Source organism: Diabrotica virgifera, chromosome 3, assembly GCF_917563875.1.
Source record: "Diabrotica virgifera virgifera chromosome 3, PGI_DIABVI_V3a".
Classification (NCBI taxonomy): domain Eukaryota; kingdom Metazoa; phylum Arthropoda; class Insecta; order Coleoptera; family Chrysomelidae; genus Diabrotica; species Diabrotica virgifera.
Window position 1 is genome coordinate 225,069,058 of NC_065445.1, and position 24,854 is coordinate 225,093,911.

The 24,854-nt window shown below is 32.1% G+C and overlaps 1 protein-coding gene across 1 annotated transcript in view; it reads right to left on the reverse strand.

Moving 5' to 3' along the window:
- Nucleotides 1–803: 803 nt before the first annotated feature.
- LOC114331234 (CD151 antigen) overlaps nt 804–24,854 on the reverse strand; it is a 139,083-nt gene continuing 115,032 nt past the window's right edge. Inside the window, exons 4-6 of the mRNA XM_028280730.2 lie at nt 24,069–24,238; nt 13,626–13,848; nt 804–7,800 (exon numbers count right to left, since the gene is read on the reverse strand). Of these exons, the coding sequence (XP_028136531.1) occupies nt 7,753–7,800; nt 13,626–13,848; nt 24,069–24,238 (441 nt within the window). The 3' untranslated portion in view covers nt 804–7,752. The remainder of the gene's footprint in view (nt 7,801–13,625; nt 13,849–24,068; nt 24,239–24,854) is intronic.

The window sequence follows — 24,854 nt, forward strand, 5'->3', positions numbered from 1 at the left end:
CCAAAAAACAGGTTTTTAATATTTTTCGAAAACCTATCGACAAACACCAAAAATGACCCTCCAACCCACCCTCTGGAGACGGGGTGGGGGGTAAATTTAAAATCTTAAATAGCAACCCCACTTTTTATTGCAGATTCGAATTCGTCATGAAAAATTAAGCAACATTTATTCAAAACATTTTTTAAAACTGCTGATAGATGGCGCTAATAAATCATATTTTTCCAATTAAAGCGCCATCTATCAACAATTCTAAAAAATGTTTCGAATAAATGTTGCTTAATTTTTCATGACGAATCCGAATCTGTAATAAAAAGTGGGGGTTGCTATTTAATATTTTAAAGTTACCCTCCATCCCACCTCCAGGGGGTGGGTTGGAGGGTCATGTTTAGTGTTATTCGATAGGTTTTCGAAAAGTATTAAAAACTTTTTTTTTGGTTTCTCATTTGGAAGTGTATTTCTCGAGAAATTAGACCGTTTCTATAATTTACCTATGGTATCAGGATAAATCGTTTTTCTCAATTATAGCGCCATCTATCCACAGTTCGAAAAAATGTCTTGAATAAAAGTTGCTTACTTTTACGTAACGAATCCAAATCTGCAAGAAAAACTAGGGATTTCCATTTGAGATTTTAAAGTTACCCCTTCACCCCACCTCCAGGGGGTGTAGTGGGGGTTGGTGTTTGGTGTCATTGGATAGATTTTGAAAATGATTGAACACGTATTTTTCAGTTTTTCGATTCGATGTTTAGTTGGCGAAATATTCGACCGTTCCACTACTTTTGGGACACCCTGGTCAGATCTCATTTTACTGTATAAAGATATTTATTATATTCTATAGCACATAGAGCACAAACAAGTATATACAATCAAAACAAATATACCTACATAGAGCCAGACATAATAATGGTTCCATGACATCTCGTAACGTGACAATTCGTTACAGGACAAAATGGTAATGGACAATTCGTAACAGGGACAGTTGGTAACGGCGATACTTCGTAACGGCGACATTTCGTAACTATACAAATTAGTAACGGACAATTCGTCACGTCCAAATTGAATTATTCTGTTTATTTTTGTTAACGTGGAAACTAACTGTTATTATAGTTATAAATGAAATTATGTTTATCAATAACGAATCAGTATCAGGATAAGGTAATTATAATCTTTCCTACAAAAAAGTTTACTTAGAAATTTGGGAATGTCTAAAGACGGTTGTCTCCTTAAAGATTTCACTAATTTTTTTATTATCCCTTTGTCTAGGTATATGCAAATTTAAGGAAAAATAAAAGGGATACACTTTTAAAAATATTGTTAAAAGTGTGTATGTACTTAAATATTTGTTTGTGTTTAAAGACTTTTTAATATCTTCTGAAACACGAAATATGAAATGTGTTAATAGTTATTTATGATATAAGTGTTAAAAGTACACGTTTAAGGTACGCATGTGAAAGTTTGCAGAATGAGCGAAGCGAGTTCTGCAATTCACATGAGTGCCTTAAAAATGTACTTTTTAACACGCATAACATACAATATTTTTTCTACAAACGTAATTACAGGACAATATCTACAAAAACTTTTACTTGAACTTGACTGACATTCCATTTTTATATTTTTTTGACATTACATCAAAATTGCCTATACGGTCAATACGAACTGCAGTGCCATAAAATTTTTAAAGCACTAGTGCCTTAAAGTAGCATTTTTAACGCTCGTATGGAGTTCTAAAAATTGCATTTTTAACACGGTTGTAGAAAAACATGTTTATCCCGGTACCGATTCGTTAAATCGATAAACATAATTAAAACTGCAATAACCGTTTTGTAGTTTCCATTTCCATGTTAACACAAAAATAAACAGAATAATTCAATTTTGAAGTTACGAATTGTCCGTTACGAATTTGTATAGTTACGAACTGTCGCCGTTACGAAGTGTCACCGTTACGAACTGTCGCTGTTACGATTTGTCTGTTACCATTTGTCCTGTTACGAATTGTCGCGTTACGAGATGTCTGATATAACACGAGTAGGAAGTCTATAAAATACTAATATCTAAAAACAACTTCTTATATTCTTAGACTCTAATGGTAAACAATTTTTTAACAATATTTTGTACTTTTTTTAACTTATAGACATAACTCAATAATTCTTCTGGTAGGATATTTTACTTTTTATACTAACAAAAAATAAATTAATTGTAAGGTTTGGGTATTAGAATCATACAATCAATACATTTTACACAATAAGAAAATGGCAATCATAAAATGCAAAGCAATAAAGCTTATCACAAATTTTCATCTCATTGTTATACAGAACCTATTAGTCCATGTGGTGAGATTGCTCCCGTCTGAAAAAATTTCTGATTCGGTTTCTTTGTGGATTCCTATTCAAAAATGTCCCTTTAAACAAATCTGAAGGGTGCCGGGCGGAATTGTTGGGCAGAAATTGTTTAAACAATTTTTTAAACAAATACAAAAGATCACCTTTGTTTGCCCAGGAACATATTTTTTTAGGTTGTTTGGGGTATTCCAAACAAGAAAGGCATCTTCTGATCTTTCTAAAAAATTGATAGTTTTCGAGTTCTAGGCGATTTAAAATCTGAAAATGCGAAAATACACATTTTCGAGGCTTAAAAACTCCTATTCAAATTAGTATTTTTAAGGTTGCCATGTACTTAGATTGTAGTTTAAAAATTCATTTACAAGATCATGAAATGTGATCTGGTCTAACTTCAATTTAGAACGTTGTTATTTATGTGTTAATTATGCATGTCTATCCGATTTTTTTGCCGGTGCGGCGCACTCTATTTCAACAGTCTGCTATTTTCCTTCGAAAAATTTTTTTTTTATTTTTTTACATTCTTTGGGTTATTCTAAATAAAAAAAGTTTCCTGTCATTTTTCTCAAAAGTTTTAAAGTTATAAGCGATTTAATATCCAAAAAATGTGAAAATATGCATTTTTGAATTTTAATCGCTTATAACTTTAAAACTATTAACTTTTCAGAAAAATGACAAGAAACTTTTTTTATTTATAATGTCCCAAAGAATCTAAAAAAATATTTTTCGACGGAAAATAGCAGATCGTTGAAATAGAGTGCGCCGCACCGGCAAAAAAATCTGACATGCATAATTAACAATTAAATAACAACGGTCTAAATTGAAGTTAGACCCGATCACTTTTCGGGATCTTGAAAATGAATGTACTATATTAAATTATGAAATACTATATGAAAAAATACAGTTTAAGTATTTGGCAACCCCAAAAATACTAATTTAAATAGGAGTTTTTAAGCCTCGAAAATTCGTATTTTCGATAAACAATTTCTGCCCAAAAATTCGGCCCGCCACCCTTCAGATTTGTTTAAAGGGGACATTTTTGAATATGAATCCACAAAGAAACTGAATCAGAAATTTTTTCAGACGGGAGCGGTCTCACCACATGGACTATATAAATTACAAACCAGGTTTAGAGATTCACTAGATCTATATACCTATACCTACTAATATATTCGATCTTATATTGGACGAGTTGTTAAAACGTCTAAAAAGAAAAATATGCCAAAGTGAGAACAAGTAATAAAGACATATTATTATGTAAATGACGCAGTCCCAGTAGCGGATAACAATATACAAACGATATATTATAATATCAAATCAATATCAAAGCTAAGGAATTCAATACGAAAATTTCGTCACGAAAACAATGAGTCTAGGTTATTCAAAAAGTCTATAAGATTAGTTACAACTTTAGATCAAAAACCATATAATAAAGAATTATATTTTAAATCATACAGAACAAGTAAAAACTTCGTTTGTATAATGGTACAAAAAGTTTATTGAAAAACTAGTAAAAAGTCATCCAAAAGGATTCGCAAAATGTTTTCGATTTAGATCAGATCATCTTCAGTGCCTAAAACGAAGTATTTCCACGTTAGAATCAATGCAAAAAGTGGACATACTTCATTCTAGGCACTGAAGATGATCTGATCTAGATCGAAAACTTTTTGCGAATCCTTTTGGATGAATTTTTAATAGTTTTTCAATAAACTTTTTATATCATTATACAAACGAAGTTTTTACTTGTTCTGTATGATTATTAATTATGGTATACAGCCAACTACTGGGTATTTCTCATTGATTTTTTTAATTATATTTTAATCTCTTGTAATAAGATATTACATGACATCGAGACCTGGTCTCTGAACGCTGATATGATCAATCGCCTAGAAGCGTTTGAGATGTGGTTACATATAATGCATCGAATATCCTCGACCGAGATTCAGACCAACTAAGCTTTACTAAATAGAGAAAAGACGTTCGTGAGTTACCTAACATTATAAATATAAGAAAAATTGCATACCGAGGGCATCTTCTTAGAAGCGACCGGTAGAGAATCTTTTAGCTTATCATGATAGATAAAATCGGGGACTGCAGAGGAATTGGAAAGAAGCAGATCTCATGGCTCAAGATCATTCGCGATTGGACAGGAATGCGCAATGCCGAACAAATATTCCGATTTACTGAAGACAGTGAACAACTCGCTAATACAGGGTGTAACAAAAATACAGGTCATAAATTAAACCACATATTCTGGGACCAAAAATAGTTCGATTGAACCTAACTTACCTTAGTACAAATATGCCTACAAAAAAAGTTGTAGCCCTTTGAAGTTACAAAATGAAAATTGATTTTTTCCAATATATCGAAAACTATTATAGATTTTTTATCGAAAATGGCCATTTGACACTATTATGGCAGGAAGATCTTAAAGAGAAATTATAGTAAAATTTGTGCACCCCATAAAAAATTTATGGGGTTTTGTTCCCTTAAACCCCCCCAAACTTTTATGTACGCTCCAATTGAATTATTGTTGTGGTACCATGAGTTAAACACAATGTTTTTAAAGCTTTTTTGCCTCTTAGTATTTTTTTGATAAACCAGTCTTAATCGAGTTGCGGCTTCTTTTTTAATATATTTACATAAAAATTTTATGGGGGTTTTGTGCCCTTAAGTCCCCCAAATGTTTGTGTACGTTCCAATTAAACTATTATTGCGGTACCATTAGTTAAACACAATGTTTTTAAAACTTTTTTCCCTCTTAGTCTTTTTTTGATAAGACACTCTTATCGAGATATGGCTTCTTTTCTAATATAGTTCAAAATATATCTTAAACTGTAATTTATAAATAAATTTTCATTTAAACTACTAGGTCTCTTGTCAGTATACAAATATGTGGTGGATTTGACAAATATTCAAAATATCTCGATAAAAACTAGCTTTTCGAAAAAGTACTAAGAGGGAAAAAAGTTTTAAAAATAATGTGTTTAACTAGTGGTGCCACAATAATAATTTAATTGGAACGTACGCAAAAGTTTGGGGGGTTCAAGGGAACAAAACCCCCATAAAATCTTTATGGGGTTCACAAATTTTACTATAATTTCTCTTTAAGATGTTCCTGCCATAAGAATACCAGATGATCATTTTTATTAAAAAATCTGTGATAGTTTTCGATATATTATCGGAAAAAATCGATTTTCATTTTGTAACTTTAACTTTTTTTGTATGCATATGTGTACTAAGGTAAGTTAGGTTCAATCGAACTATTTTTGGTCCCAGAATATGTGATTTAATTTATGACCTGTATTTTTGTTACACCCTGTATAATTGCCACCGTTACAGAGTTCTAATATGACACCGAAAGGAAAAAAAGAAAAGTTAGATGAGAAACACTTGCATGGAAGACTACATGCAATGAAAGGAAAAATTGAATAAAAACGCGTTATTCGAATGAAATAAATAAAATAGAATAATCTCCGACATATCATCAATAAGAAAAAATCAAGTTGACCTGAAGCAAACGAAATGATAATAAAAAAACAGTAAAATCCTTTATAAAAGGTATATATTTAAAATCCCTAAAAAGGGCTACATCACGATCATATAACTAGTTTTCGATTGGTTTACCAATCATCATCAGTGCTTACCTAAAATGAATATAACCTGGTAAAATAATGCAAAGATTTTGAAATTTTGACTACGGTTAAGAAAAGTTGTAGGTTATACTCACGTGAAATTTACATGCTCACCACCACGATATAATTTTATAAAAATATGTGAGTTAAAGCCCTGTAAAAGTAATCCGTCAAGGAAACATCGATTGAAAATACTGACTTAAGCATGGATGTTTAAAATATTTTACTAATATGCCTCAGTAAAATATTTTGAACATCCATGCTTAAGTTAGCATTTTCAACCGATGTTTCCTTGACGGATTACTTGTACAGGGCTTTGACCCACATATTTTTATAAAGTTATATCTTGGTGGTGAGCATGTCAATTTCACGTGTGTATACCCTACAACTTTTCTTAAACGTAATCAAAATTTAAAAATCTTTGCTTTATTTTACCAGGTTATATTCATTTTAGGTAAGCACTGATGATGATTGGTAAAATAATCGAAAACTAGTTATGTGATCGTGATGTAGCCCTTTTTAGGGATTTTAAATATATACCTTTTATAAAGGAGTTTACCGTTTTTTGTACTACATGATATACAGCGAACTACAGGAAAACTTTTTCCTTGTGGAAATGATAATCTTTCAAGATTAAGAGGAACGTTGTTATTCTACTAGAGGAGAGCAACTAACCAAAACAGATTACCCGGAGAAAATATAATGAAACACAGTTTTGCCGAACTGATCTTACCTGTAGAAGTAGGGGAAAAAGAAAAGTTAAAATAATATGAAAAGCTCCTATAATTAAATAATATGTAGGAGCGAAACAGGGGCTCTTAAAAGTCAAAAGCAGAGCTCAACATTGATCTATTTTTAAAAAGGTACTGTAAATATTTAATATCTGTAACAATCACCATTATTTTGTCTTTATTGTCTTGAAGGTTTATATTTTGTTAATATAATAAAATACATTTAAATCCCACCAATATAAATACATATGCTTGGTAACTTATAACTGATCTTACGAATGGAAGGTCATATATCTAATTAATATCGATGTAAATATATAAATCTGAGATCCCATAGAACGTGTCGTGGTAGGTAAAGAGAAATAGAAAATACGTAATAGAAAAAGATAAAAAATAAAGACAGCAATCAACGTAACGTGAAATATAATTATTTCACTAAAAATTTGTGCTTTACGATACTTGGGCTAGGATGGGACTCTCTATTTATGACCGGCATGGATCGGTGGAAGAGAAATGAACGCAGTTCAAAGGAAGTCATAAGCTGATACAGAACAGGTACGTACCTATCCAACCCTTCCGACTCGGTTAGAGACTGGTACGGCCAGTGCCGTGGTCATTTTACTATGGAGTGGTCTAAAGACGTTGTGTTGGAATTTTTATGATTATATGAATTAACTAACTTATTAAAATTCTTCCGCCAGCACTGGTGGTGGGCATTAATTTCAGAGTAACGCGGGGCGTGAATTGTGGTCTCTTTTCATTTGACTATTATCCATGTTCTACTTCTCTTTGCCGACGTGAATTGACGAAGAGTGACACGCCACATTCCATGGGATTCCGTCTTAATACAAACACAAATAATATGAATAGTGATGGTGAGAAATTCTCCTAAAATGTGCTATGTAATATGTAAACGTGTGTCATTCAAAAATATAATATTTTCGTTGATCTTGAAGTCTCTTGGATAATAAGTACAGTATACGGGAACTTTAGGTAGATCTGGTTCACGTTTCCATTTTTGAGGTACGTCTGTCTGGCACCTGTTGGAGTTTATTCTATTGATTTGAACAAGTAGCATGAGAATATCATCCCGAGGATCTGAAAGAGGTTATATAGATTAAGTAAAGATTGTTGACTGTTTAACATTATATTTCAAATTTGAAATAGATAAACTTATTTTATAAACAATTGGTTAAACATGACATTCCGCAACTTTCTTTATGATCTATTTTCTATCCCAAAGAAATCCAAGTGATTGCAATTTTAAGTAGTCTCCTATTTGTTAGCTAATATCTTCGGATGGAGGAGCTACGAGCCCTAACAACTATGATGTTATTTTACGGTTTAATTGTACAAGGTGTTTCATTGGGAATAGTCCATAACGTTACTGGAGAAACCTTAGCAAAACATAAGAAGGATAAACCCAAAACACTTTTCTGATATTAGTTGTGCTATTAGTTGCCTGTCACCTCTTATAACACAATGACCTAATTAATTAACCCACTTACCACCTGTGGGAGTCATATGTTGCCCTAAAGCCACATCCATAGGAATTTTATCCATCCTTTGGATTTTAGGATGTTTAATTTATATAAGACTTTTAGTCTATTTGTAAAAGGTTTCAACCTTTGTATTTTTGAGTGGCTCACCATGTGCTTGTAACACTGATGATGCTCTTGTTACAGAGCGAAAACGTTTTGTTTATATGTTTGTAGCCCTATAGATGCTTTTTAAACTAATATACCTTTTACCAGGAGAAACATTTTTTATTAAATTTTACTTCTTTTATTACAAATATTCTAAAATGATTTTAGCCCATTGTTTTAACACCTTCCAATATTTTTTGTTCAAACTTGACAGTTTACCTACATATTATGTTACGATACTTTATTAAAACATAAATACAATAAATACTTTCTTTTCCCCTCATTATCTACGCCACTGTCGGAATAACGACACAAACATATAAAGAATATAAAAGAGTACGAAATGAGTTAAACTCAATAGTAAGAAGAAAGCAAACAACAATGGTAAGCATTTTTAAAAGATATGGAGCACGACTTCTATAGGATGCAAAAGAAATGTGTAAATAGCAGAATTCAAAGAGTAGATATGAAAGAATTGATAGAAGTAAAACATATTGATACAAATACATGGACAACCTACCTAAAAAAAAACTTGTATCAAACACCCAATCACGCAGAACTGAAAACACCAGGATACAGAAATTAAAGAGAAAGATATAACGAACACATTAAAAAAGATGAAAAATCGACAAGCACTTGGGAAAGATGGAATAGCTAATGATCTTTTAAAATACGAAGGAGAGAGACTTCAAAAAGTCGTAATAAGTAAAATAATAAATTCAGGAAGAATTCCAGAAGAATGGAGAACCAATCAAATGCTAGCGTTATTCAAGAGAGGTGATAGGCAGACCCCAGTATTTATAGAGGGATTTTACTAAGCACAATATTGAAGATCACAGTAAAAATACTAATGGCGGAGAAAATAATGGCGTGCATAAATATATCGGACGAATAACAATGATTTGGAAGTGGAAGATCATGTCTTGTAACGACGCAATTTTTATGAGTGCAGATAAGGCAAATAACGGAGAAATTATTAGAATAAGTATAATAAGCCAGCCTTTTTCTGTTTCATAGATCTAGAGAAAATATTCCATAGAATACAAAAATGTGATACACCTACTATATGACAAAAATTTACCACTGGATATCATAAAACTGATAAAAACGATTTATAAGTAAGAAATAAAATAGAAATAAAAGTCAATGGAATAATAACAGAACCCATAGAAGCAAACACAGGAATCCAGCAAGGAGATTCATTAATAGACTAGGAGCCGCTATGAGTGAAATTTCTTAATCATTTTAGGCACGACGGGACCCTATAACTTAAATAGTACGACCTAAAAGAAAACGTTTGAGCACTGTGCCGTCACTTTTCAGTGGCACATGCGTCTACAGTGGCGCATCAAACTTTCCACTTATGGACGGGATACATAAATTAAAAAATACCCTCCCTCATTACCAGAATTTAATTTTTTACATTTTTTTTAATTCTATGTGATTAAGACATAAGATTCATCGTAATTTTAACCCACCACCCCCTTCTCCCTGCCCCCACCATGAAAAACTATATTTTTCGATTTTATTTTTTTTTTCGGTGAGATGCAATCAATTTAAAAATTTCAAAAAGTGCACACGCATAGTTAAGGCTTTTATAAAACACGCCTATTTTTTATAGACCTGTAGGTTGAGTGTACATAACCTCAAAAAAATTGTAAAATTTTTTTTTGGAAAAAAGGATATAACTTTTTTTTGGGGATAGCTTATCAAACACTATATTTCTAATTTTTTTCAGATTTTTCTGTAACGCTAGTCACCTTCAAAAATCCAAAAAACGTGTTTGAACGTGTTTTTCTGATTTTTAAATATTCTAAAGGACTCAGTTACTTCAAGTTACATATAACCTATAAAAACAAAATTGATTTAATATTATGAAGTCTATAAAATAGGGAAATCCCCCAAAACCTCCCAAAAAACAGTTTTTCGGATTTTTGAAGTAGGGAAGCCTTACGGAAAAATCGGAAAAAAATTAAAAATATAGTGTTTCATAAAACACACAAGACTCAGAAAAGATTAGACTTGCAGCTATTTCTCAAAAATAGTTATAAGCTTTTTAAAAAAAAATCTTTTAATTTTTTGAGGTTATGTACACTCTACTTATGGGTCTATAAAAGATAGGCATGTTTTATAAAAGCCTCAGCCATGCGTGTAAATTTTTTGAAATTTCAAAATTGATTGCATCCTACCAAAAAAAAAAAATAAAAACGAAAAATGAAGTTTTTGATGGTGGGGGCAGGGGGAACGGGGTGGTGGTTACGCTGAATCCTATGTGTTAATCACCAGGGTTGTTTTGTTTTAAACATTTGTTTATGTTTAAAACAGTTTTTGTTTAAAACATGTTTAAAACACTTAAATTAAACAAGCGTTTTTTTCATTTTTTTTGTGAATAATACATAAATATGAAAAAAAAAATCTTATACACATTTATTTACAGACTTTGTAACAAACGTATTATTTATTTATTAATAATGGATAAATATTATTAATAACGACAACAAAAATTGGAAAACTTTAAAACATTTTGCATACAAGAGTTAATAAATTTCTCAAATTGTTTCAGTCTCATAGTAATCTTGTAATCTAAGTCATCAATTTTATCAGCCACATGATCACTTATAGAAATAAGCTCTTCAAAAATTGAAACCAACTTAGCAGCTTTGACATTGCCTAGCCGGTTACATAGTTTGGAATTGACTAAAGCGTATGATGAAAAGAGTTTTTTATGTTGGATGACCATAGAACGCCGCCATGCCAATGGTCTTACATTAGATGTTTAGAAAATATAAATGGTTTAAAGGGTACACACTTTGCCTAGTAATTAATAATAATTGGCAATGCTTCTGGATGTGAAGTGAAGTTTCTACATATTCCGTGCCAGTTTTTATTTGCTCTTGACTAAATTTATTTCCACTAAAACGATGAGCAAGCAAACTTGTCAAAAAATGAGCTAGGATTAAAGCCATTTTCATAAGCTTCTTGACTTTATTCGTATCATTTGCCAAAAATTCGCCATTTGCGTATTCAGTCTCGAATGCTTCCAGAAGTTCTAGCCATATCTCTGTAGTCTCTCCTTTAGTGCAAGTATTTGTTTGACTTTGTCTCAGTCTATTATTTACAAGCTTTATTATATCTTTATCAATACTTATTCCATTGTCTAGAGCAAATGTGAAATAATAATGGCCAGTTTTTCAACTAACTTTTTAAGCATTACAATAAAGTATTCCAACGAACAACCTAATGCAATACAAGAGCAGAATCACCAGCTTCTCGGAATTTTGAGCTAGAAAAATCTACATTTCTAAAATATTTGCAATTTTTTGACACTGTTCTTTATTCCTGGCACTTCTATATCGTGGGCAAGTAAGTTCAGAATATGGGCTGAACAGCCATAAAGTATTATATGTATCTGTGCTTCCTAATTCCTCAAACAGATCCTTCTTATTTTAAGAAATATGATTTAAACAACATTTTTTTCTATGATTTATTTGTTTAAAACATGTTATATAAAAACGAAAAAATAACATGTTTAAAACAAAAAAAAAAAACGTTTAAAACAAAAAAAAAACGTTTGTTTTGTATAAAATAAAAAACATGTTTTTTTTCAACCCTGTTAATCATAAAGAACTTAAAAAAATAAAAACAATTTAATTCTGTTAGTAAGGGAGGGTAACTTTTAATTTATTTATCCCCTCCATAAGTGGAAAGTTTGATGCGCCACTGTCGACGCGTGTGCCACTGAAAAGTGACGGCACAGTGTTCAAACGTTTTCTTTTAGGTTCTACTATTTAAGTTATAGGGTCCCATCGTGCCTAAAATGATTAAGAAATTTCACCTATAGCGGCTCTTAGTCTATAAGTCCTCTACTGTTTAACATAGTGTTGGATGCAATAATAAAAAAAAGTGAAAAAAAGAGGGTACAAAATGGGTGATAGAGAAAAGAAATGAATATGAAAATATCAGCTCAAAAAACAAAAAGCTTATTATACCCTATTCCACGAACATACGCCTGTTTTGGATTACTTCGACAACGAATATTTGACTGTGCAAAATAAGAAGAACGAAAGTAAATTGCAAATTACATTGTTGTTTATTGGAATAATTATTAGCGCCATTTACTTTCGTACTTCTTATGTTGCACAGTAAAATATTCGTTGTCTAATTAATCCAAAACAGGCGTATGTTCGTGGAATGGCCCATAATTGCGGAAAAACCAATAAGTTGCAAATTGGAATTAGACAATCAAATTATACAACAAGTGATGACTTTCAAATTATACAACAATATCCAAGAATAGGGATTTTCATTCACAGTCATTTGCTTCGACAGAAGCTTCTTGGCGGAAACTCGAAAAAATGACAATCGATGAAAAGCCCTATAGGTAAAAGACCAAATAATTAAAGCCAGTAGAACGGCCGGATGACTAAACGACACAATTTGGAAAAACAAACACCTAAGAGCGAAAACAAAGGCCCGAATATCAGTTATTAGGCCAGTTATAACTTGCACGGCCGAAATGAGACCTTCTTCTTCTTCTTTAAGTGCCATCTCCGCGAAGGCGGTTGGAAATTATCATAGCTATACGGACTTTGAAGACGGCTGCTCTGAAAAGTTCATTTGATGTATATCCGTACCATTCTCTCAGGTTGCGCAGCCACGATATTCTGCATCTCCCTATGCTTCTTTTTCCCTGCATACTTAATTGGAACAAGTTGTATCTTTCTCCACGTGTAATATGAAACAAGACCAGATACAAGCAAAACAAAAAGACATCTGGAGACTAACGAAATGAAGATTTTAAGAAGGATTGCAGGAAAAGGACTAAAAGACAAGGTAAGAAATGAAGAAGTCAGACGTATATTATATGAGATAGAACATATAAACACCTGAGTAAAGAACAGGAAAGAAGAGTGGAATCAACACATAAGCAGGATGTCTGAATCAATGATAGTAAGGATAGCCACGGGCAAGTCACCGTTAGGCAGAAGAAGTATAGAACGTCCAAGGAAAAGATGAAACCAAAATTTAGGGGCGGAATAAAAGGCGCCGTTGAATAAAAACAGGCAGTACTGCCTATATAAAGGAAGAAGAAAAAGAAGAAGAAGCAGGCCAAGAAGAAGAAGATAACGATTTCCGAAGTGGAAGTCTAAACGTCGAATTAATTGAATTTCCAATTTAAATAATTGTGGCTTATTTTCCAAGTAAAATGGTAAATTGCTTACGATGCCACAAGGAAATAGCTTCAGAAAAACACTAATTCTTTGTATAAACACTTACCATAAGGCATGCAACGACAACTCCAGCGGTGCCAATAACAACAGCATGTGCCTTGACATAATCTTTGGTAACATTAAGGCAACCTCTTTCGTAAATAGTGAATTCGTTATTGCCAAGGACACTGTTACAAGAGACTCGATTACCATTACTTGTCTGTTTACAACAAGATGTAGGAATATTATTCTGCCAATCCTTGTAGTCATAAATTCCGCAGCATTTCAGTCTAGAATAAAAAAACCAATTTAATTACATAAAATTAATATTATACGAGGTACCTATACTAAAAATATGAATTTCTCTCAAGAGTAAAGTACCTTTATTTTTCAAAATATTGAAAGTTCTTATTTAGAAAAGATATGTAGAATTAAAAACTCTGATTAAATATGCAATTAAACGCTTAAAATTAAACAAAATTCAAATGTTTCTAAAAATTATGAATCCAAACATCGTTATTATTTATTAAACAAATGATGTTATCCACAGAGAACGGCAGTTCTCACCAGTGGCGCACAACACCCCTACATGCGACACTATATATACACGAAATTTTCGATTTTCTAAACCTGACTGAATTTAAACTTGGGCCAAACCCCATCTTAAAGTTTAGGAAAAGACTCGTCCATTCATATGTCAACCATCAATTTTGGTCCAAGGGTGTGGATTTTACGGCCCTTCCCATTTAATGCCTGTTTTTCGTTCTCGTCCCCAAAACTCCCAAAAATTTCAAAAATTTAAGCCCGACCTTTGCGGCTTCTGATAGCACAGATAATTACCTTTCCAACGCATGTTAAATTTTGAAAATCGGTTATACCATTCAAAAGTTATCGAGCTCAGAAATATGACTCAATTTTTATTTAAAAAATGGAAAATGTTTGTGGATATGTATGTATGTATGTATGTATGTATGTGTGTGGAAAAGTTACACCGATCTGAATAATTTTTTCTGTGTTTCAAGAATGTGTGAGGGCCGATTCAGAACCGGTCTAATTTTTGACTTCTGACTACCCTTAAGCCAGCTAGAGGGCTAGGTAGATACAAAATAGCATATTTTTTGGGCGTATATATCTTAGGGTTAACAAAAGACAGGAAAACCGCAAATACACCAAATCAATAGGGTTGAGTTAATCTTTTAAATGGCGCATAAGCGATCAAGCTGAGACATACACACTGCTCACCATAGCCAAAAAACTGAAAAATTAAACTTTGAAAATTTTGGTTTTTCGACAATTACTCAAAATTTCAACCTACGAATTGCGCCAATAACTGAGCGTTTGTAGAAGGCCTCAGGACGCGTCTAACGGTGTATACCTCATATCTGGGAAAATTCGAATTTTTAAGTTATAGGCTTCATAAGTATGATCAAATCTATTTCTTATGGGAAAAACGGGTTTTCAAGCTCAATAATTCTTGTAATACGTTCAGTTATCACACTCGATCTTGGATGCATCAGATACTACTTGTCAATACGTTTCAAATTCATGTTTGGTGATCAACATCAGGTAAGCCGTTCAGAAGCTATAGAGCTCCAAATGTATAATTAGTCCAGGAACTGTAATTTTTCACTTAGCAATTTTTACAGAATGGATATATTTGTTTGAAAATTTGACAATAAGTAGTGGATAGTCCAAGGATCAAAATCTATATGATGCAGAAATACGCTTTTACCATGGGGTGTGACAACCAACCTCATCTCGAGGGTGGAAATTTTTTATTATATTTTGACCGCAAATGCTGGTAAAAATATTAATTATAAGCAAAAAATGTTCATTATAAATTTTTTTCATAAAATTAATAGTTTTCGATTTAGTGGTTATCGAAGCTGTTAGTTTTATATCGAATAAATTACCAGAGACCGGCAGTTCCCGCCAGTGGCTCAGAAATACACCCCCCTACACGCGACACTATTATTTTCACGAAATTTTCAATTTTCTAAATCTGACTGAATTGAAAATTGTGCCAACTCCCATCTTCAAGTTAAGAAAAAGACTCACCCATTCATATGTCAACCATCCATCTTATTCCAAGTTTGTCGATTTTACGGCCCTTCCTATTTAGGGTCTGTTTTTCGTTCTGGTCCCCAAAACTCCCAAAAACTTCGAAAATTTAAGTCCGACCTTTGCGGCTTCTAACAATACTGATCATTACCTTTCCAACTCATGTCTAATTTTGAACATTACCAGAGAACGGCAGTTCTCGCCAGTGGCGCACACCCACACCCCCCTACACGCGACACTATATTATACACGAAATTTTCGATTTTCTAAATCTGACTGAATTGAAAATTGGGCCAACTCCCATCTTAAAGTTCAGAAAAAGACTCACCGATTTATATGTCAATCATCGATTTTGGTCCAAGGGTGTAGATTTTACGGCCCTTCCTATTTAGGGTCTGTTTTTCGTTCTCGTCCCCAAAATTCCCAAAAATTTTAAAAATTAAGTCCAACCTTTGCGGCTTCTAATAGAACTGATCATTACCTTTCCAACGCATGTCTAATTTTGAAAATCGGTTATACCATTCAAAAGTTATAGAGCTTAGAAATGTGACTCAATTTTTATTTAAAAAAGAGAAAATGTTTGTGGATATGTATGTATGTGTGTTTAAAAGTTAAACCCATTTGATATTTTTTCTCTGTGTTTGAAGAGGGGGTCAGGGCCGATTTAGAACCGGTGTAGTTTGTGACTTTTGACCACCCATAAGCCAGCTATAGGACTTGGTAGGTACAAAACAGCATATTTTTTTGGGGTATATATCTTCGGTTCAAGAAGAGACAGGAAAACCGCAAATACACCAAATCCATAGAGTTGAGTTAAGCTTTTAAATGGTGTCTAAGCTGTCAGGATCAGACATACGCACGGCTCAGTATCGCCGAAAAACTGAAAAACTAAACTTTGAAAATTTTGGTTTTTCGACAATTACTCAACATTTCAACCTACGAATTGCGCCAATAACTTAGCGTTTGTAGAAGGACTCAAGACGAATCTAACGGTGTATACCTTATATCCGGGAAAGTTCGAATTTTTAGGTTATAGGCTTCATAAGTATGATAAAATCTATTTCCTGTGGGAAAAACGATTTCTTAAGATTAATAATTCCTGTAATAGCTTCAGTTATCATACTTGACCTTAGATCAATCAGATACTACTGGTCAATACGTTTCAAACTCATGTTTACTGATCAAAATCGGTTAAGCCGTTTAGAAGTTATTAAGCTATAAAAGTATAATCCAATTAACGATTATTCCCGAAATGGTTTATGTAGTTGTAGTGGTTACGACGCTAAATTTGATCTGGCAACGGGCAATCCGATTTCATTTACCGGCCATCTCAATATTTTTGTTTCAATCTATTTCGAATAGAAAAAAATCTAGTGTACATTCGATAGATACTAGATTATTTGGGATATAATGCAACAAAGGTGACCATTTATAAAGCTTGACGTGTAATAGGTAGTGTGACCAACTCCAATTCAGTCGAACTCGGGACAAAGCTGAAAAAAATACTTAAAATCCGGGACTTTTCAATGAAAATCGGGCCATGTTTTTCAAATATAGAACTTTAATATCATCATTTTATTGATAATTTAACATTTTTATGTTGACAATGATATTTTTGTTGGGATTAAGCAACAATTGATTGTAATTATAACTACATTTTTCTTAGTTTTTGACGTTTCGACTCCCAATCCGGAAATCGTTCTTAAAAAAGGAAATTTTTTATGTTGTACTAGTATTACAAAGAGCACTGAACGCTAGAATGCTGGAAAAAAGACCGGTTGGAAAGCCAAGAAAGGGCTGGGAAGACACAGTAAACAGCGACGCACAAGCACTTTTAGGAGTCCGTGTATGGAGAAGAGCAGCCACATACAAACAACAAGGGTGGAGGCAAAAAATAAAGGAGGCCAAGGCTCAATTTGGGCTGTAGCGTCGTAGAAGAAAAAAATTAGTACATATTACATTCCAGACATTGTCGACTTTTTTGCGTCCCACCAATTCAATTTAATGTGAATTCTTAAAAGAATAACGTATTCAAAATTTCAAAATAAAATTTTACCAAAACGTTGAAAATTCGGATGGCCCAGAAGCCTTGTCCGGGACAGCGGGACACGACTTCGTAATTCAACACTAGTAATAGGGGAACATTGCATTCAACTTCATACATTTAATTTATAAATAACTTTGAAAAACTCCTGATACAAGAATAAAAAACCGCTAAACGCCGTAAAAATGAGTGGCGCATAAAATATTCCAGCTACAAAAGATCTGATATGAATATTACGTGGCGCGAAAATGGATTTTCATTTGATGCAAAACAAAATTCTAGTTTTATTTTAAAAGATTTTTCCATAATATTTGCTAAATTTGAAGTAAACGCGCCACAAAAGAGTTTTAAAATGCAAACTGTATCAAAGTTACTCTTTTGTGGCGCGTTTACTTCAAATTTAGCAAATATTATGGAAAAATCTTTTAAAATAAAACTAGAATTTTGTTTTGCATCAAATGAAAATCCATTTTCGCGCCACGTAATATTCATATCAGATCTTTTGTAGCTGGAATATTTTATGCGCCACTCATTTTTACGGCGTTTAGCGGTTTTTTATTCTTGTTATTAATTTTACAAAAAAGAGTCATTCTTCATAAATAGCTCTGTATGCTCTAACTCCCAAGATGCAACCGTCAACTATCAAATATCAAATTTTATTAATTTTATTAGGCCGTCTCGAAAAAGACCGTTTCTATATCTCTTGTACCGTACAAAATGATGCGTGCAAGATGGCTTTGACAGAGAGTGCTGCCTACGCTATGAAATAAAATTTAATTTACGCCAAATATTTAATTTAATAACGCCAAATTTAATAAATAAATAATTCAATACTTCGTCCAACATCACACGTCGTTTTCCTTCTTAGTCCAGGGAGTATCTGTTTTGAGATGGACCGTTGAGAGGTGACTCATATTTTTGCAGAAACTGCTTGGAATTAACTCTTATAATAATAATTGAGTTATTCTCCCACTCAAAAAGGTCCGAAACATTGTTTAAATTACACTAGTTTACAACCAATTTGCGACTGGAATGCAAAAAGCTGTTTTTTCTTAATTTTTGCTCTCTGAATATGAATATGATGATAAAAAGTTCCTAACACGTAAGATTCTTGAGTTATGATTTTTTCAAAAAAAAATGAGTTACGATTTTTGAGTTATGAGTATATTACTAAATTTTTTTTAAACAGTCATTTGTAATATATCAGTGTTATTAATAAATTATCAAGTTAACGTTTTTCCTAAAAATTGTGCATAATTTGACAACACTGGGATATCTAATAGGTTTGTTCAAGCATCAGTTTTAAACGGTTTGAAACCATCAGCGAATCGTCGACCAGCGCGAGTAGAGGGGATAGCACTGGCAACTGTATTATGTTCTCTCACTGACCAACTATTTGCTGACGGTTTCTGACTAGTTTGACTGTTTGCTAGAACAAACCTAATGTCTACGAATAACACATTAACATTTAAATAAAGAATAAACCAAAGGTAATCCTTAATCAGCAAACCTACTCATTTAAACTTATTAGTTCTAAACCGTTTTAACGACTGTTACTTCTGCAAGACAAAAGTGTCTGGGTTTCCAAGGAAAGGCAAGCATAAAATTGAATATCCAGATATTATCTCAGCAATAAAACCGGTTTTCCATGGAGAAGATTTACCAGTTCCAGGCCCGACAAATTGGGAAGAAGATTTGGAAATGTATGGCGATAAAAGTAAACCCGATGATGTATCAGAAAAGAATGATTCTTACTTTCCCGAAAGCGACGAAAAATCACCTTATTCCATCCAACAAGCCCAATTACATGATTTAGTTCGAGACCTTCACTTGCCCAAAGGACATGCTTAACTCTAGGTTCTACATTACAATAATGGATTTTTTTTAAATGGAATTTACTAGCCAGTTAAAACTTATAATATTTAGGAACCGTAACCAGAAGCTATCCTAGTTTTTTACTACGCAGGATAAAATGTGTCTTTGTATTAATCCACATAGTGTTATGGGAAAATTGGGATAGGCAGAAAATTGTGTACAAAAGACTTACTATGATATTAGTTTCTAGTTCTGAACTTATGTGTATATAGTATAAAAGAATTTTTATAATAAACAGCAATATTTGATGCATTCTATAAAACTCAACATCTAACATTTCACCTGACAAGATAATGTATGCGTGGACCCCTGCGCAGAAATGCACGGCACCTTAAGAAGAAGATAACTCAAAATATATACGTGGTGGAAAATTTTAGTGTTTGAATTCGCATTCAGGACGCTTTAAACTCCCCGTTACAGCCATTTTAACATCAGTCGCAATTTTTTTTGGTTTTTTTGTTGACTAGTGTTATCAAAATGTCAAAAAATTAAGGAAAAATTCGATTTTTTTCTCCGTTTTTGGTTATAACTTTAAAAGTATTCACTTCCGAGAAAAGTTGCACAAACATAAAAGTTGCGTAATTAAATTTTCTATAATATAGGATTAGTTAAAGATTTACTAAATTTTGCAAAATAAATTTTGCAATCAAGCTTTCGCAAAAAAATGCATTTTTTCAAAATGCTGCAGGAGTGAAAATAAAGCAGATAGCCAGTTGAATTTTTTTTTGCTTATAAGAGGATACCGTATCTTTTATTTGCAATTTGCAAAATTAAAATCGATTAACTACGACGGCGTCAAATTTTTTTTAAATAAACATTTATGGTGCTAAGCGCAGGACAGCGGTGTTCGATTCACACAAGTTGATTTCCACCAAAATTTCTTCCAATCTTTATCTAATACTCTGGGCTAATTAGCAAAATACAAGGAAAAGTTATTTACCAGCAATTTTATTGCTGGAATCGAATCTTATTATTGTATGTATTGATAATATAGATATGCAAAGTCCGCAGATAGTGTGCTACTTTTTTTATAAACAAAATGGTGCCCGAAAATCGTGTTTTTTTTTCAATTTTTGCTCTATAACTCCCAAATATTTTAACTTTAGACCAAAAACACTCAAATAAAAATTTATCGAAATTAAATTCTGCATAGAGACGTGTTTTTTCCGATTTACTTCGACGAAAACTTTCCCCGGAAAAAGCGGGTTTTTCCAACAAAATCTTTAATTTTCAACTAAACTTTTAGATAAGTAGTTGTTAATCAATAATTAAATAACTTGGTAAAGTAAAAGCCCTTTTCGTATATATTATAACTCCAGAAGTCTATGAAAATTGAATGAACAATTTAGCAACAATTTAAATGTTAATTTAAAATTTACGGTCGCTATAATAACGACAATAATTATGACGTACAAGAATAACTATGATTTTTTCATAAAAAGTCACTATACCTATCTAATGTACTTTACAGAATTGAAATTGGACTATTTAAGCGGCCTCAGGAATATTTTAAAATTATAAACAATTTTTTGGTTTATAAACAAATAGAATATCGCGGGAAATATTAAACCAAATTAATTTGTGAAAACGGTATTCGAAAGACAGCAGCAGGACGCTTCTTCTAAAAGAAAAAACATTTAATTATGGCGAGTGGTTCCTGAGATACAATCGGTCAAAGTTGACCGGAATTTACGGCAAAGATATAAACAATAGGATCATAATTTTCAATTCATCACCTTTTTATTTTTGTCCTCTTTCTCCACACCAATTTTCATATCTTTAAAATCCTCATAACATATATTATTATAATCAAAACTATCGATAATACGTGTGAAAATTGCCAAAAATAGCAAAATTCCAATCAAAAATTAGGTTTGAGAAAATGTAACCCTCAAAGTTCAAAATCGTTATACGTTAACAAAATGCATTTTCTCGGCTTCCCATGAAGCAATTTTCTTCATTCTTTTTTTGTTCCCTAATAACTCAAGTAGAGCCATCGAACTAACACATTATTAAATGTCAAGCTTGCTTTTGTTTTGTTATAATAGATTAATTTATTTATAAGAACAGAAAATTACATATTTTTCCAGTTGTAGGCTTTTTAAACAAATTAAAATATTGTGTTATAATAAATAAATTAATTTATTATAACAAAACAAAAGCAAGTTTGACATTTAATAATGCCTTAGTTCGATGGCTCTACTCGAGTTACTTGTGAACAAAAAAAGAATGAAGGAAATTGCTCCATGGGAAGCCGAGAAAATGCATTTTTTTTAACGTATACCGATTTTGAACTTTGAGGGTTACATTTTCTCCAACCTAATTTTTGATTGGAATTTTGCTATTTTTGGCAATTTTCACACGTATTATCGATAGTTTTTATTATAATAATATATGTTATGAGGATTTTAAAGATATGAAAATTGGTGTGGAGAAAGAGGACAAAAATAAAAAGGTGATAGTTTAAAAATTATGATCCTATTGTTTATATCTTTGCCGTAAATTTCGGTCAAATTTGACCGATTGTATCTCAGGAACTACTTGTCATAATTAAACGTTTTTTCCTTTATAAGAAGCGTCCTGCCGCTGACTTTCGAATACCGTTTTCAAAATTTAATTTTGTTTAACATTTCCCGAGATATTCTATTTGTTTATAAGCCAAAAAATTGTTTATAACTTTAAAATATTCCTGAGGCCGCTTAAATAGTCCAATTTCAATTCTGTAAAGTACATTATATAGGTATAGTGTCTTTTTATGAAAAAATCATAGTTATTCTTATACATCATAATTACTGTTGTTATTATAGCGACCGTAAATTTTTATTTAACATTTCAATTGTTGCAAAACTGTTCATTCAATTTCTATCGGCTTCTGGAATTATAATATATACGGAAAGGGCTTTTACGCTACCAAGTTATTTAATTATTGATTAACAACTACTTATCTAAAAGTTTAGTTGTAAATTAAAGATTTTGTTGGAAAAACCCGCTTTTTCCGGAGAAAGTTTTCGTCGAAGTAAATCGGAAAAAACACGTCTCTATGCAGAATTTAATTGCGGTGAATTTTTATTTGGGTGTTTTTGGTCCAAAGTTAAAATCTTTGGAGGTATAGAGCAAAAATTGAAAAACACACGATTTTCGGGCGCCATTTTGTTTATAAAAAAAGTAGCACACTATCTGCGGACTTTGCATATCTATATTATTAATATATACAATCATAAGATTCGATTCCAGCAATAAAATTGCTGGTAAATAACTTTTCCCAAAAATGGCCTATTCTCCGATAATCAGCCCAGACTATAATATATTATTTTTTTACTCTATATTTTATTGTACTTTAATATTTTAATTCCACAAAAATCAAACTAATTTGATTATTGTTTGTGAAATATTGTTAAAACACTGGCATATGTTTAAAAATAATAAACTTTTATTCTCTAAGTTAAAATATATGAACAAAGAAAGTTTTTGCTAAAAGAAGTGTTATTTCAAAGGACAGAGTATGTGTTTTTATTTTGTAATAAACAAATTTATTTATTTAAAATGTTTCAGGACCAAAATTCAAAATTTTTTCACAATGTTGCATTGCCGAAAATAAAGCAGAAAGCACGGCGTCAGGAGTTTTTTTAAATAAAGAATAATTTTTGGTGCTACGCGCAGGACAGCGGATACGTTTGCTCTGATTGAGCATTCCATATAAAATTTATATCGAAATGTAATAAAAATTAATATGTATCAATCATTTTCAAAGGTCATTGTAATGCTCAATCAGAGCAAACGTATCCGCTGTCCTGCGCGTAGCACCAAAAATTAATGTTAGTTAAAAAAAAACTCCTGACGCCGTGGTTAATAACCGATTTTAATTTTGCAAGCTGTAAATAAAAGGTACATTATTATTTAAACAACGCTATTATTTAAACAATGTTCTGGACCCTTTTGAGTGGGAGCATAACTCAAGTATTATTATTTGAGTTATTTTCAAGCAATAACAAAATAAGAGTCAATTCTCAACATACAAATGTACCAATATTTTTACAGATGCGCCCTGGTCTATCTGGTTATGAATTGGTATTCAATAGGATGATACCCGAGAAGAGTACGAATCCATAACCAGAAGGGAATAAATGCGTCATGGAAATTCACAATTTCAGTGAAAGTTACATCCAATAACGCGCCTTCTAATCTGATCTCGAAAAGACGGTTCCTATATCTCTTGTACCGTACAAAATGATGCCTGCATTATGGCTTCGACAAAGAGCGCTGCCTACGAACGGTATGATGTAAAATACCAAATAAATAAAAATACTAGATAACTCTAACGTGTTTTTAGACCATTTAGGTAGATGTATAATAATAGAGGAACATATTTTGACGATCCATGAGATAAAATCAACAAAAGACGATCGAGGACGAAAGACATACCTTACTTTTCTATGTATAAATACAACGTTTCTACACTATATAATATTTAATTGTTATTACACATTATAAGACTAGTTATAATTATAATATATTATGTATATTACTTACCTAGTTTGAGTTTCGTCCCAGGCGTTTGTGATTTCTTTCATTTGTCCATAATCACGAAGAGAACTTTCCATTCCAAGTCTGATAGTCTGATCAATCTTTCCACGGAAAACGTATCCCAAAATTCCTCCAACAAGCATCGTGACGAATATTAGGAAAATTATGATAAAGTACTAAAAAGAAAAACACATATAAAAGTAAACGTTATGCCGGGGAGGTCGCTTAAATATGCAAAGCTCTAATATTGTTGTTCTTATTGTTAATAAAAATTCTAGTTTACCAAGTTTAAATAAAATAAACAGAAAGAAAACAGCATCGGGGATCCCGTTTTAATCCCTAGCTTCTATACAGGGTGTCCAGAAACTCTACCGATAAACGAAGATAGGAGATTTCTCACATAATTTTAAGATTAGTTAACTAAATTCTCCTAGTCCGAAAATTCATCCTAAGGGAGCCAGAGCTATTTGAAGATTCCGTCTTGTAATAAGTTTTTCTTAAGTACCTCCAGAACGCTTCTAGCTGGAAAAACGAAAATTGGTACGCGTATTTATCTTCGACGGTCAACGGTCGACGGCTAACGGTTATTTTATCGCATACCTTTTTTGTCTGTAATATTAAGGCATTTTTGACTCTGGATTAGTAAATTGTAAGGTCTTCTAGTACTAAAGCTACTCTTGCGTTAAGTCGATAGGATACACCGTTTTCTAGAAAAATCGATTTGAAGATTTTTTCTTTTTTTAAATAAAAAAAAAATCAAAAAAAAACATTCATAAAAACGAAAACTGATAC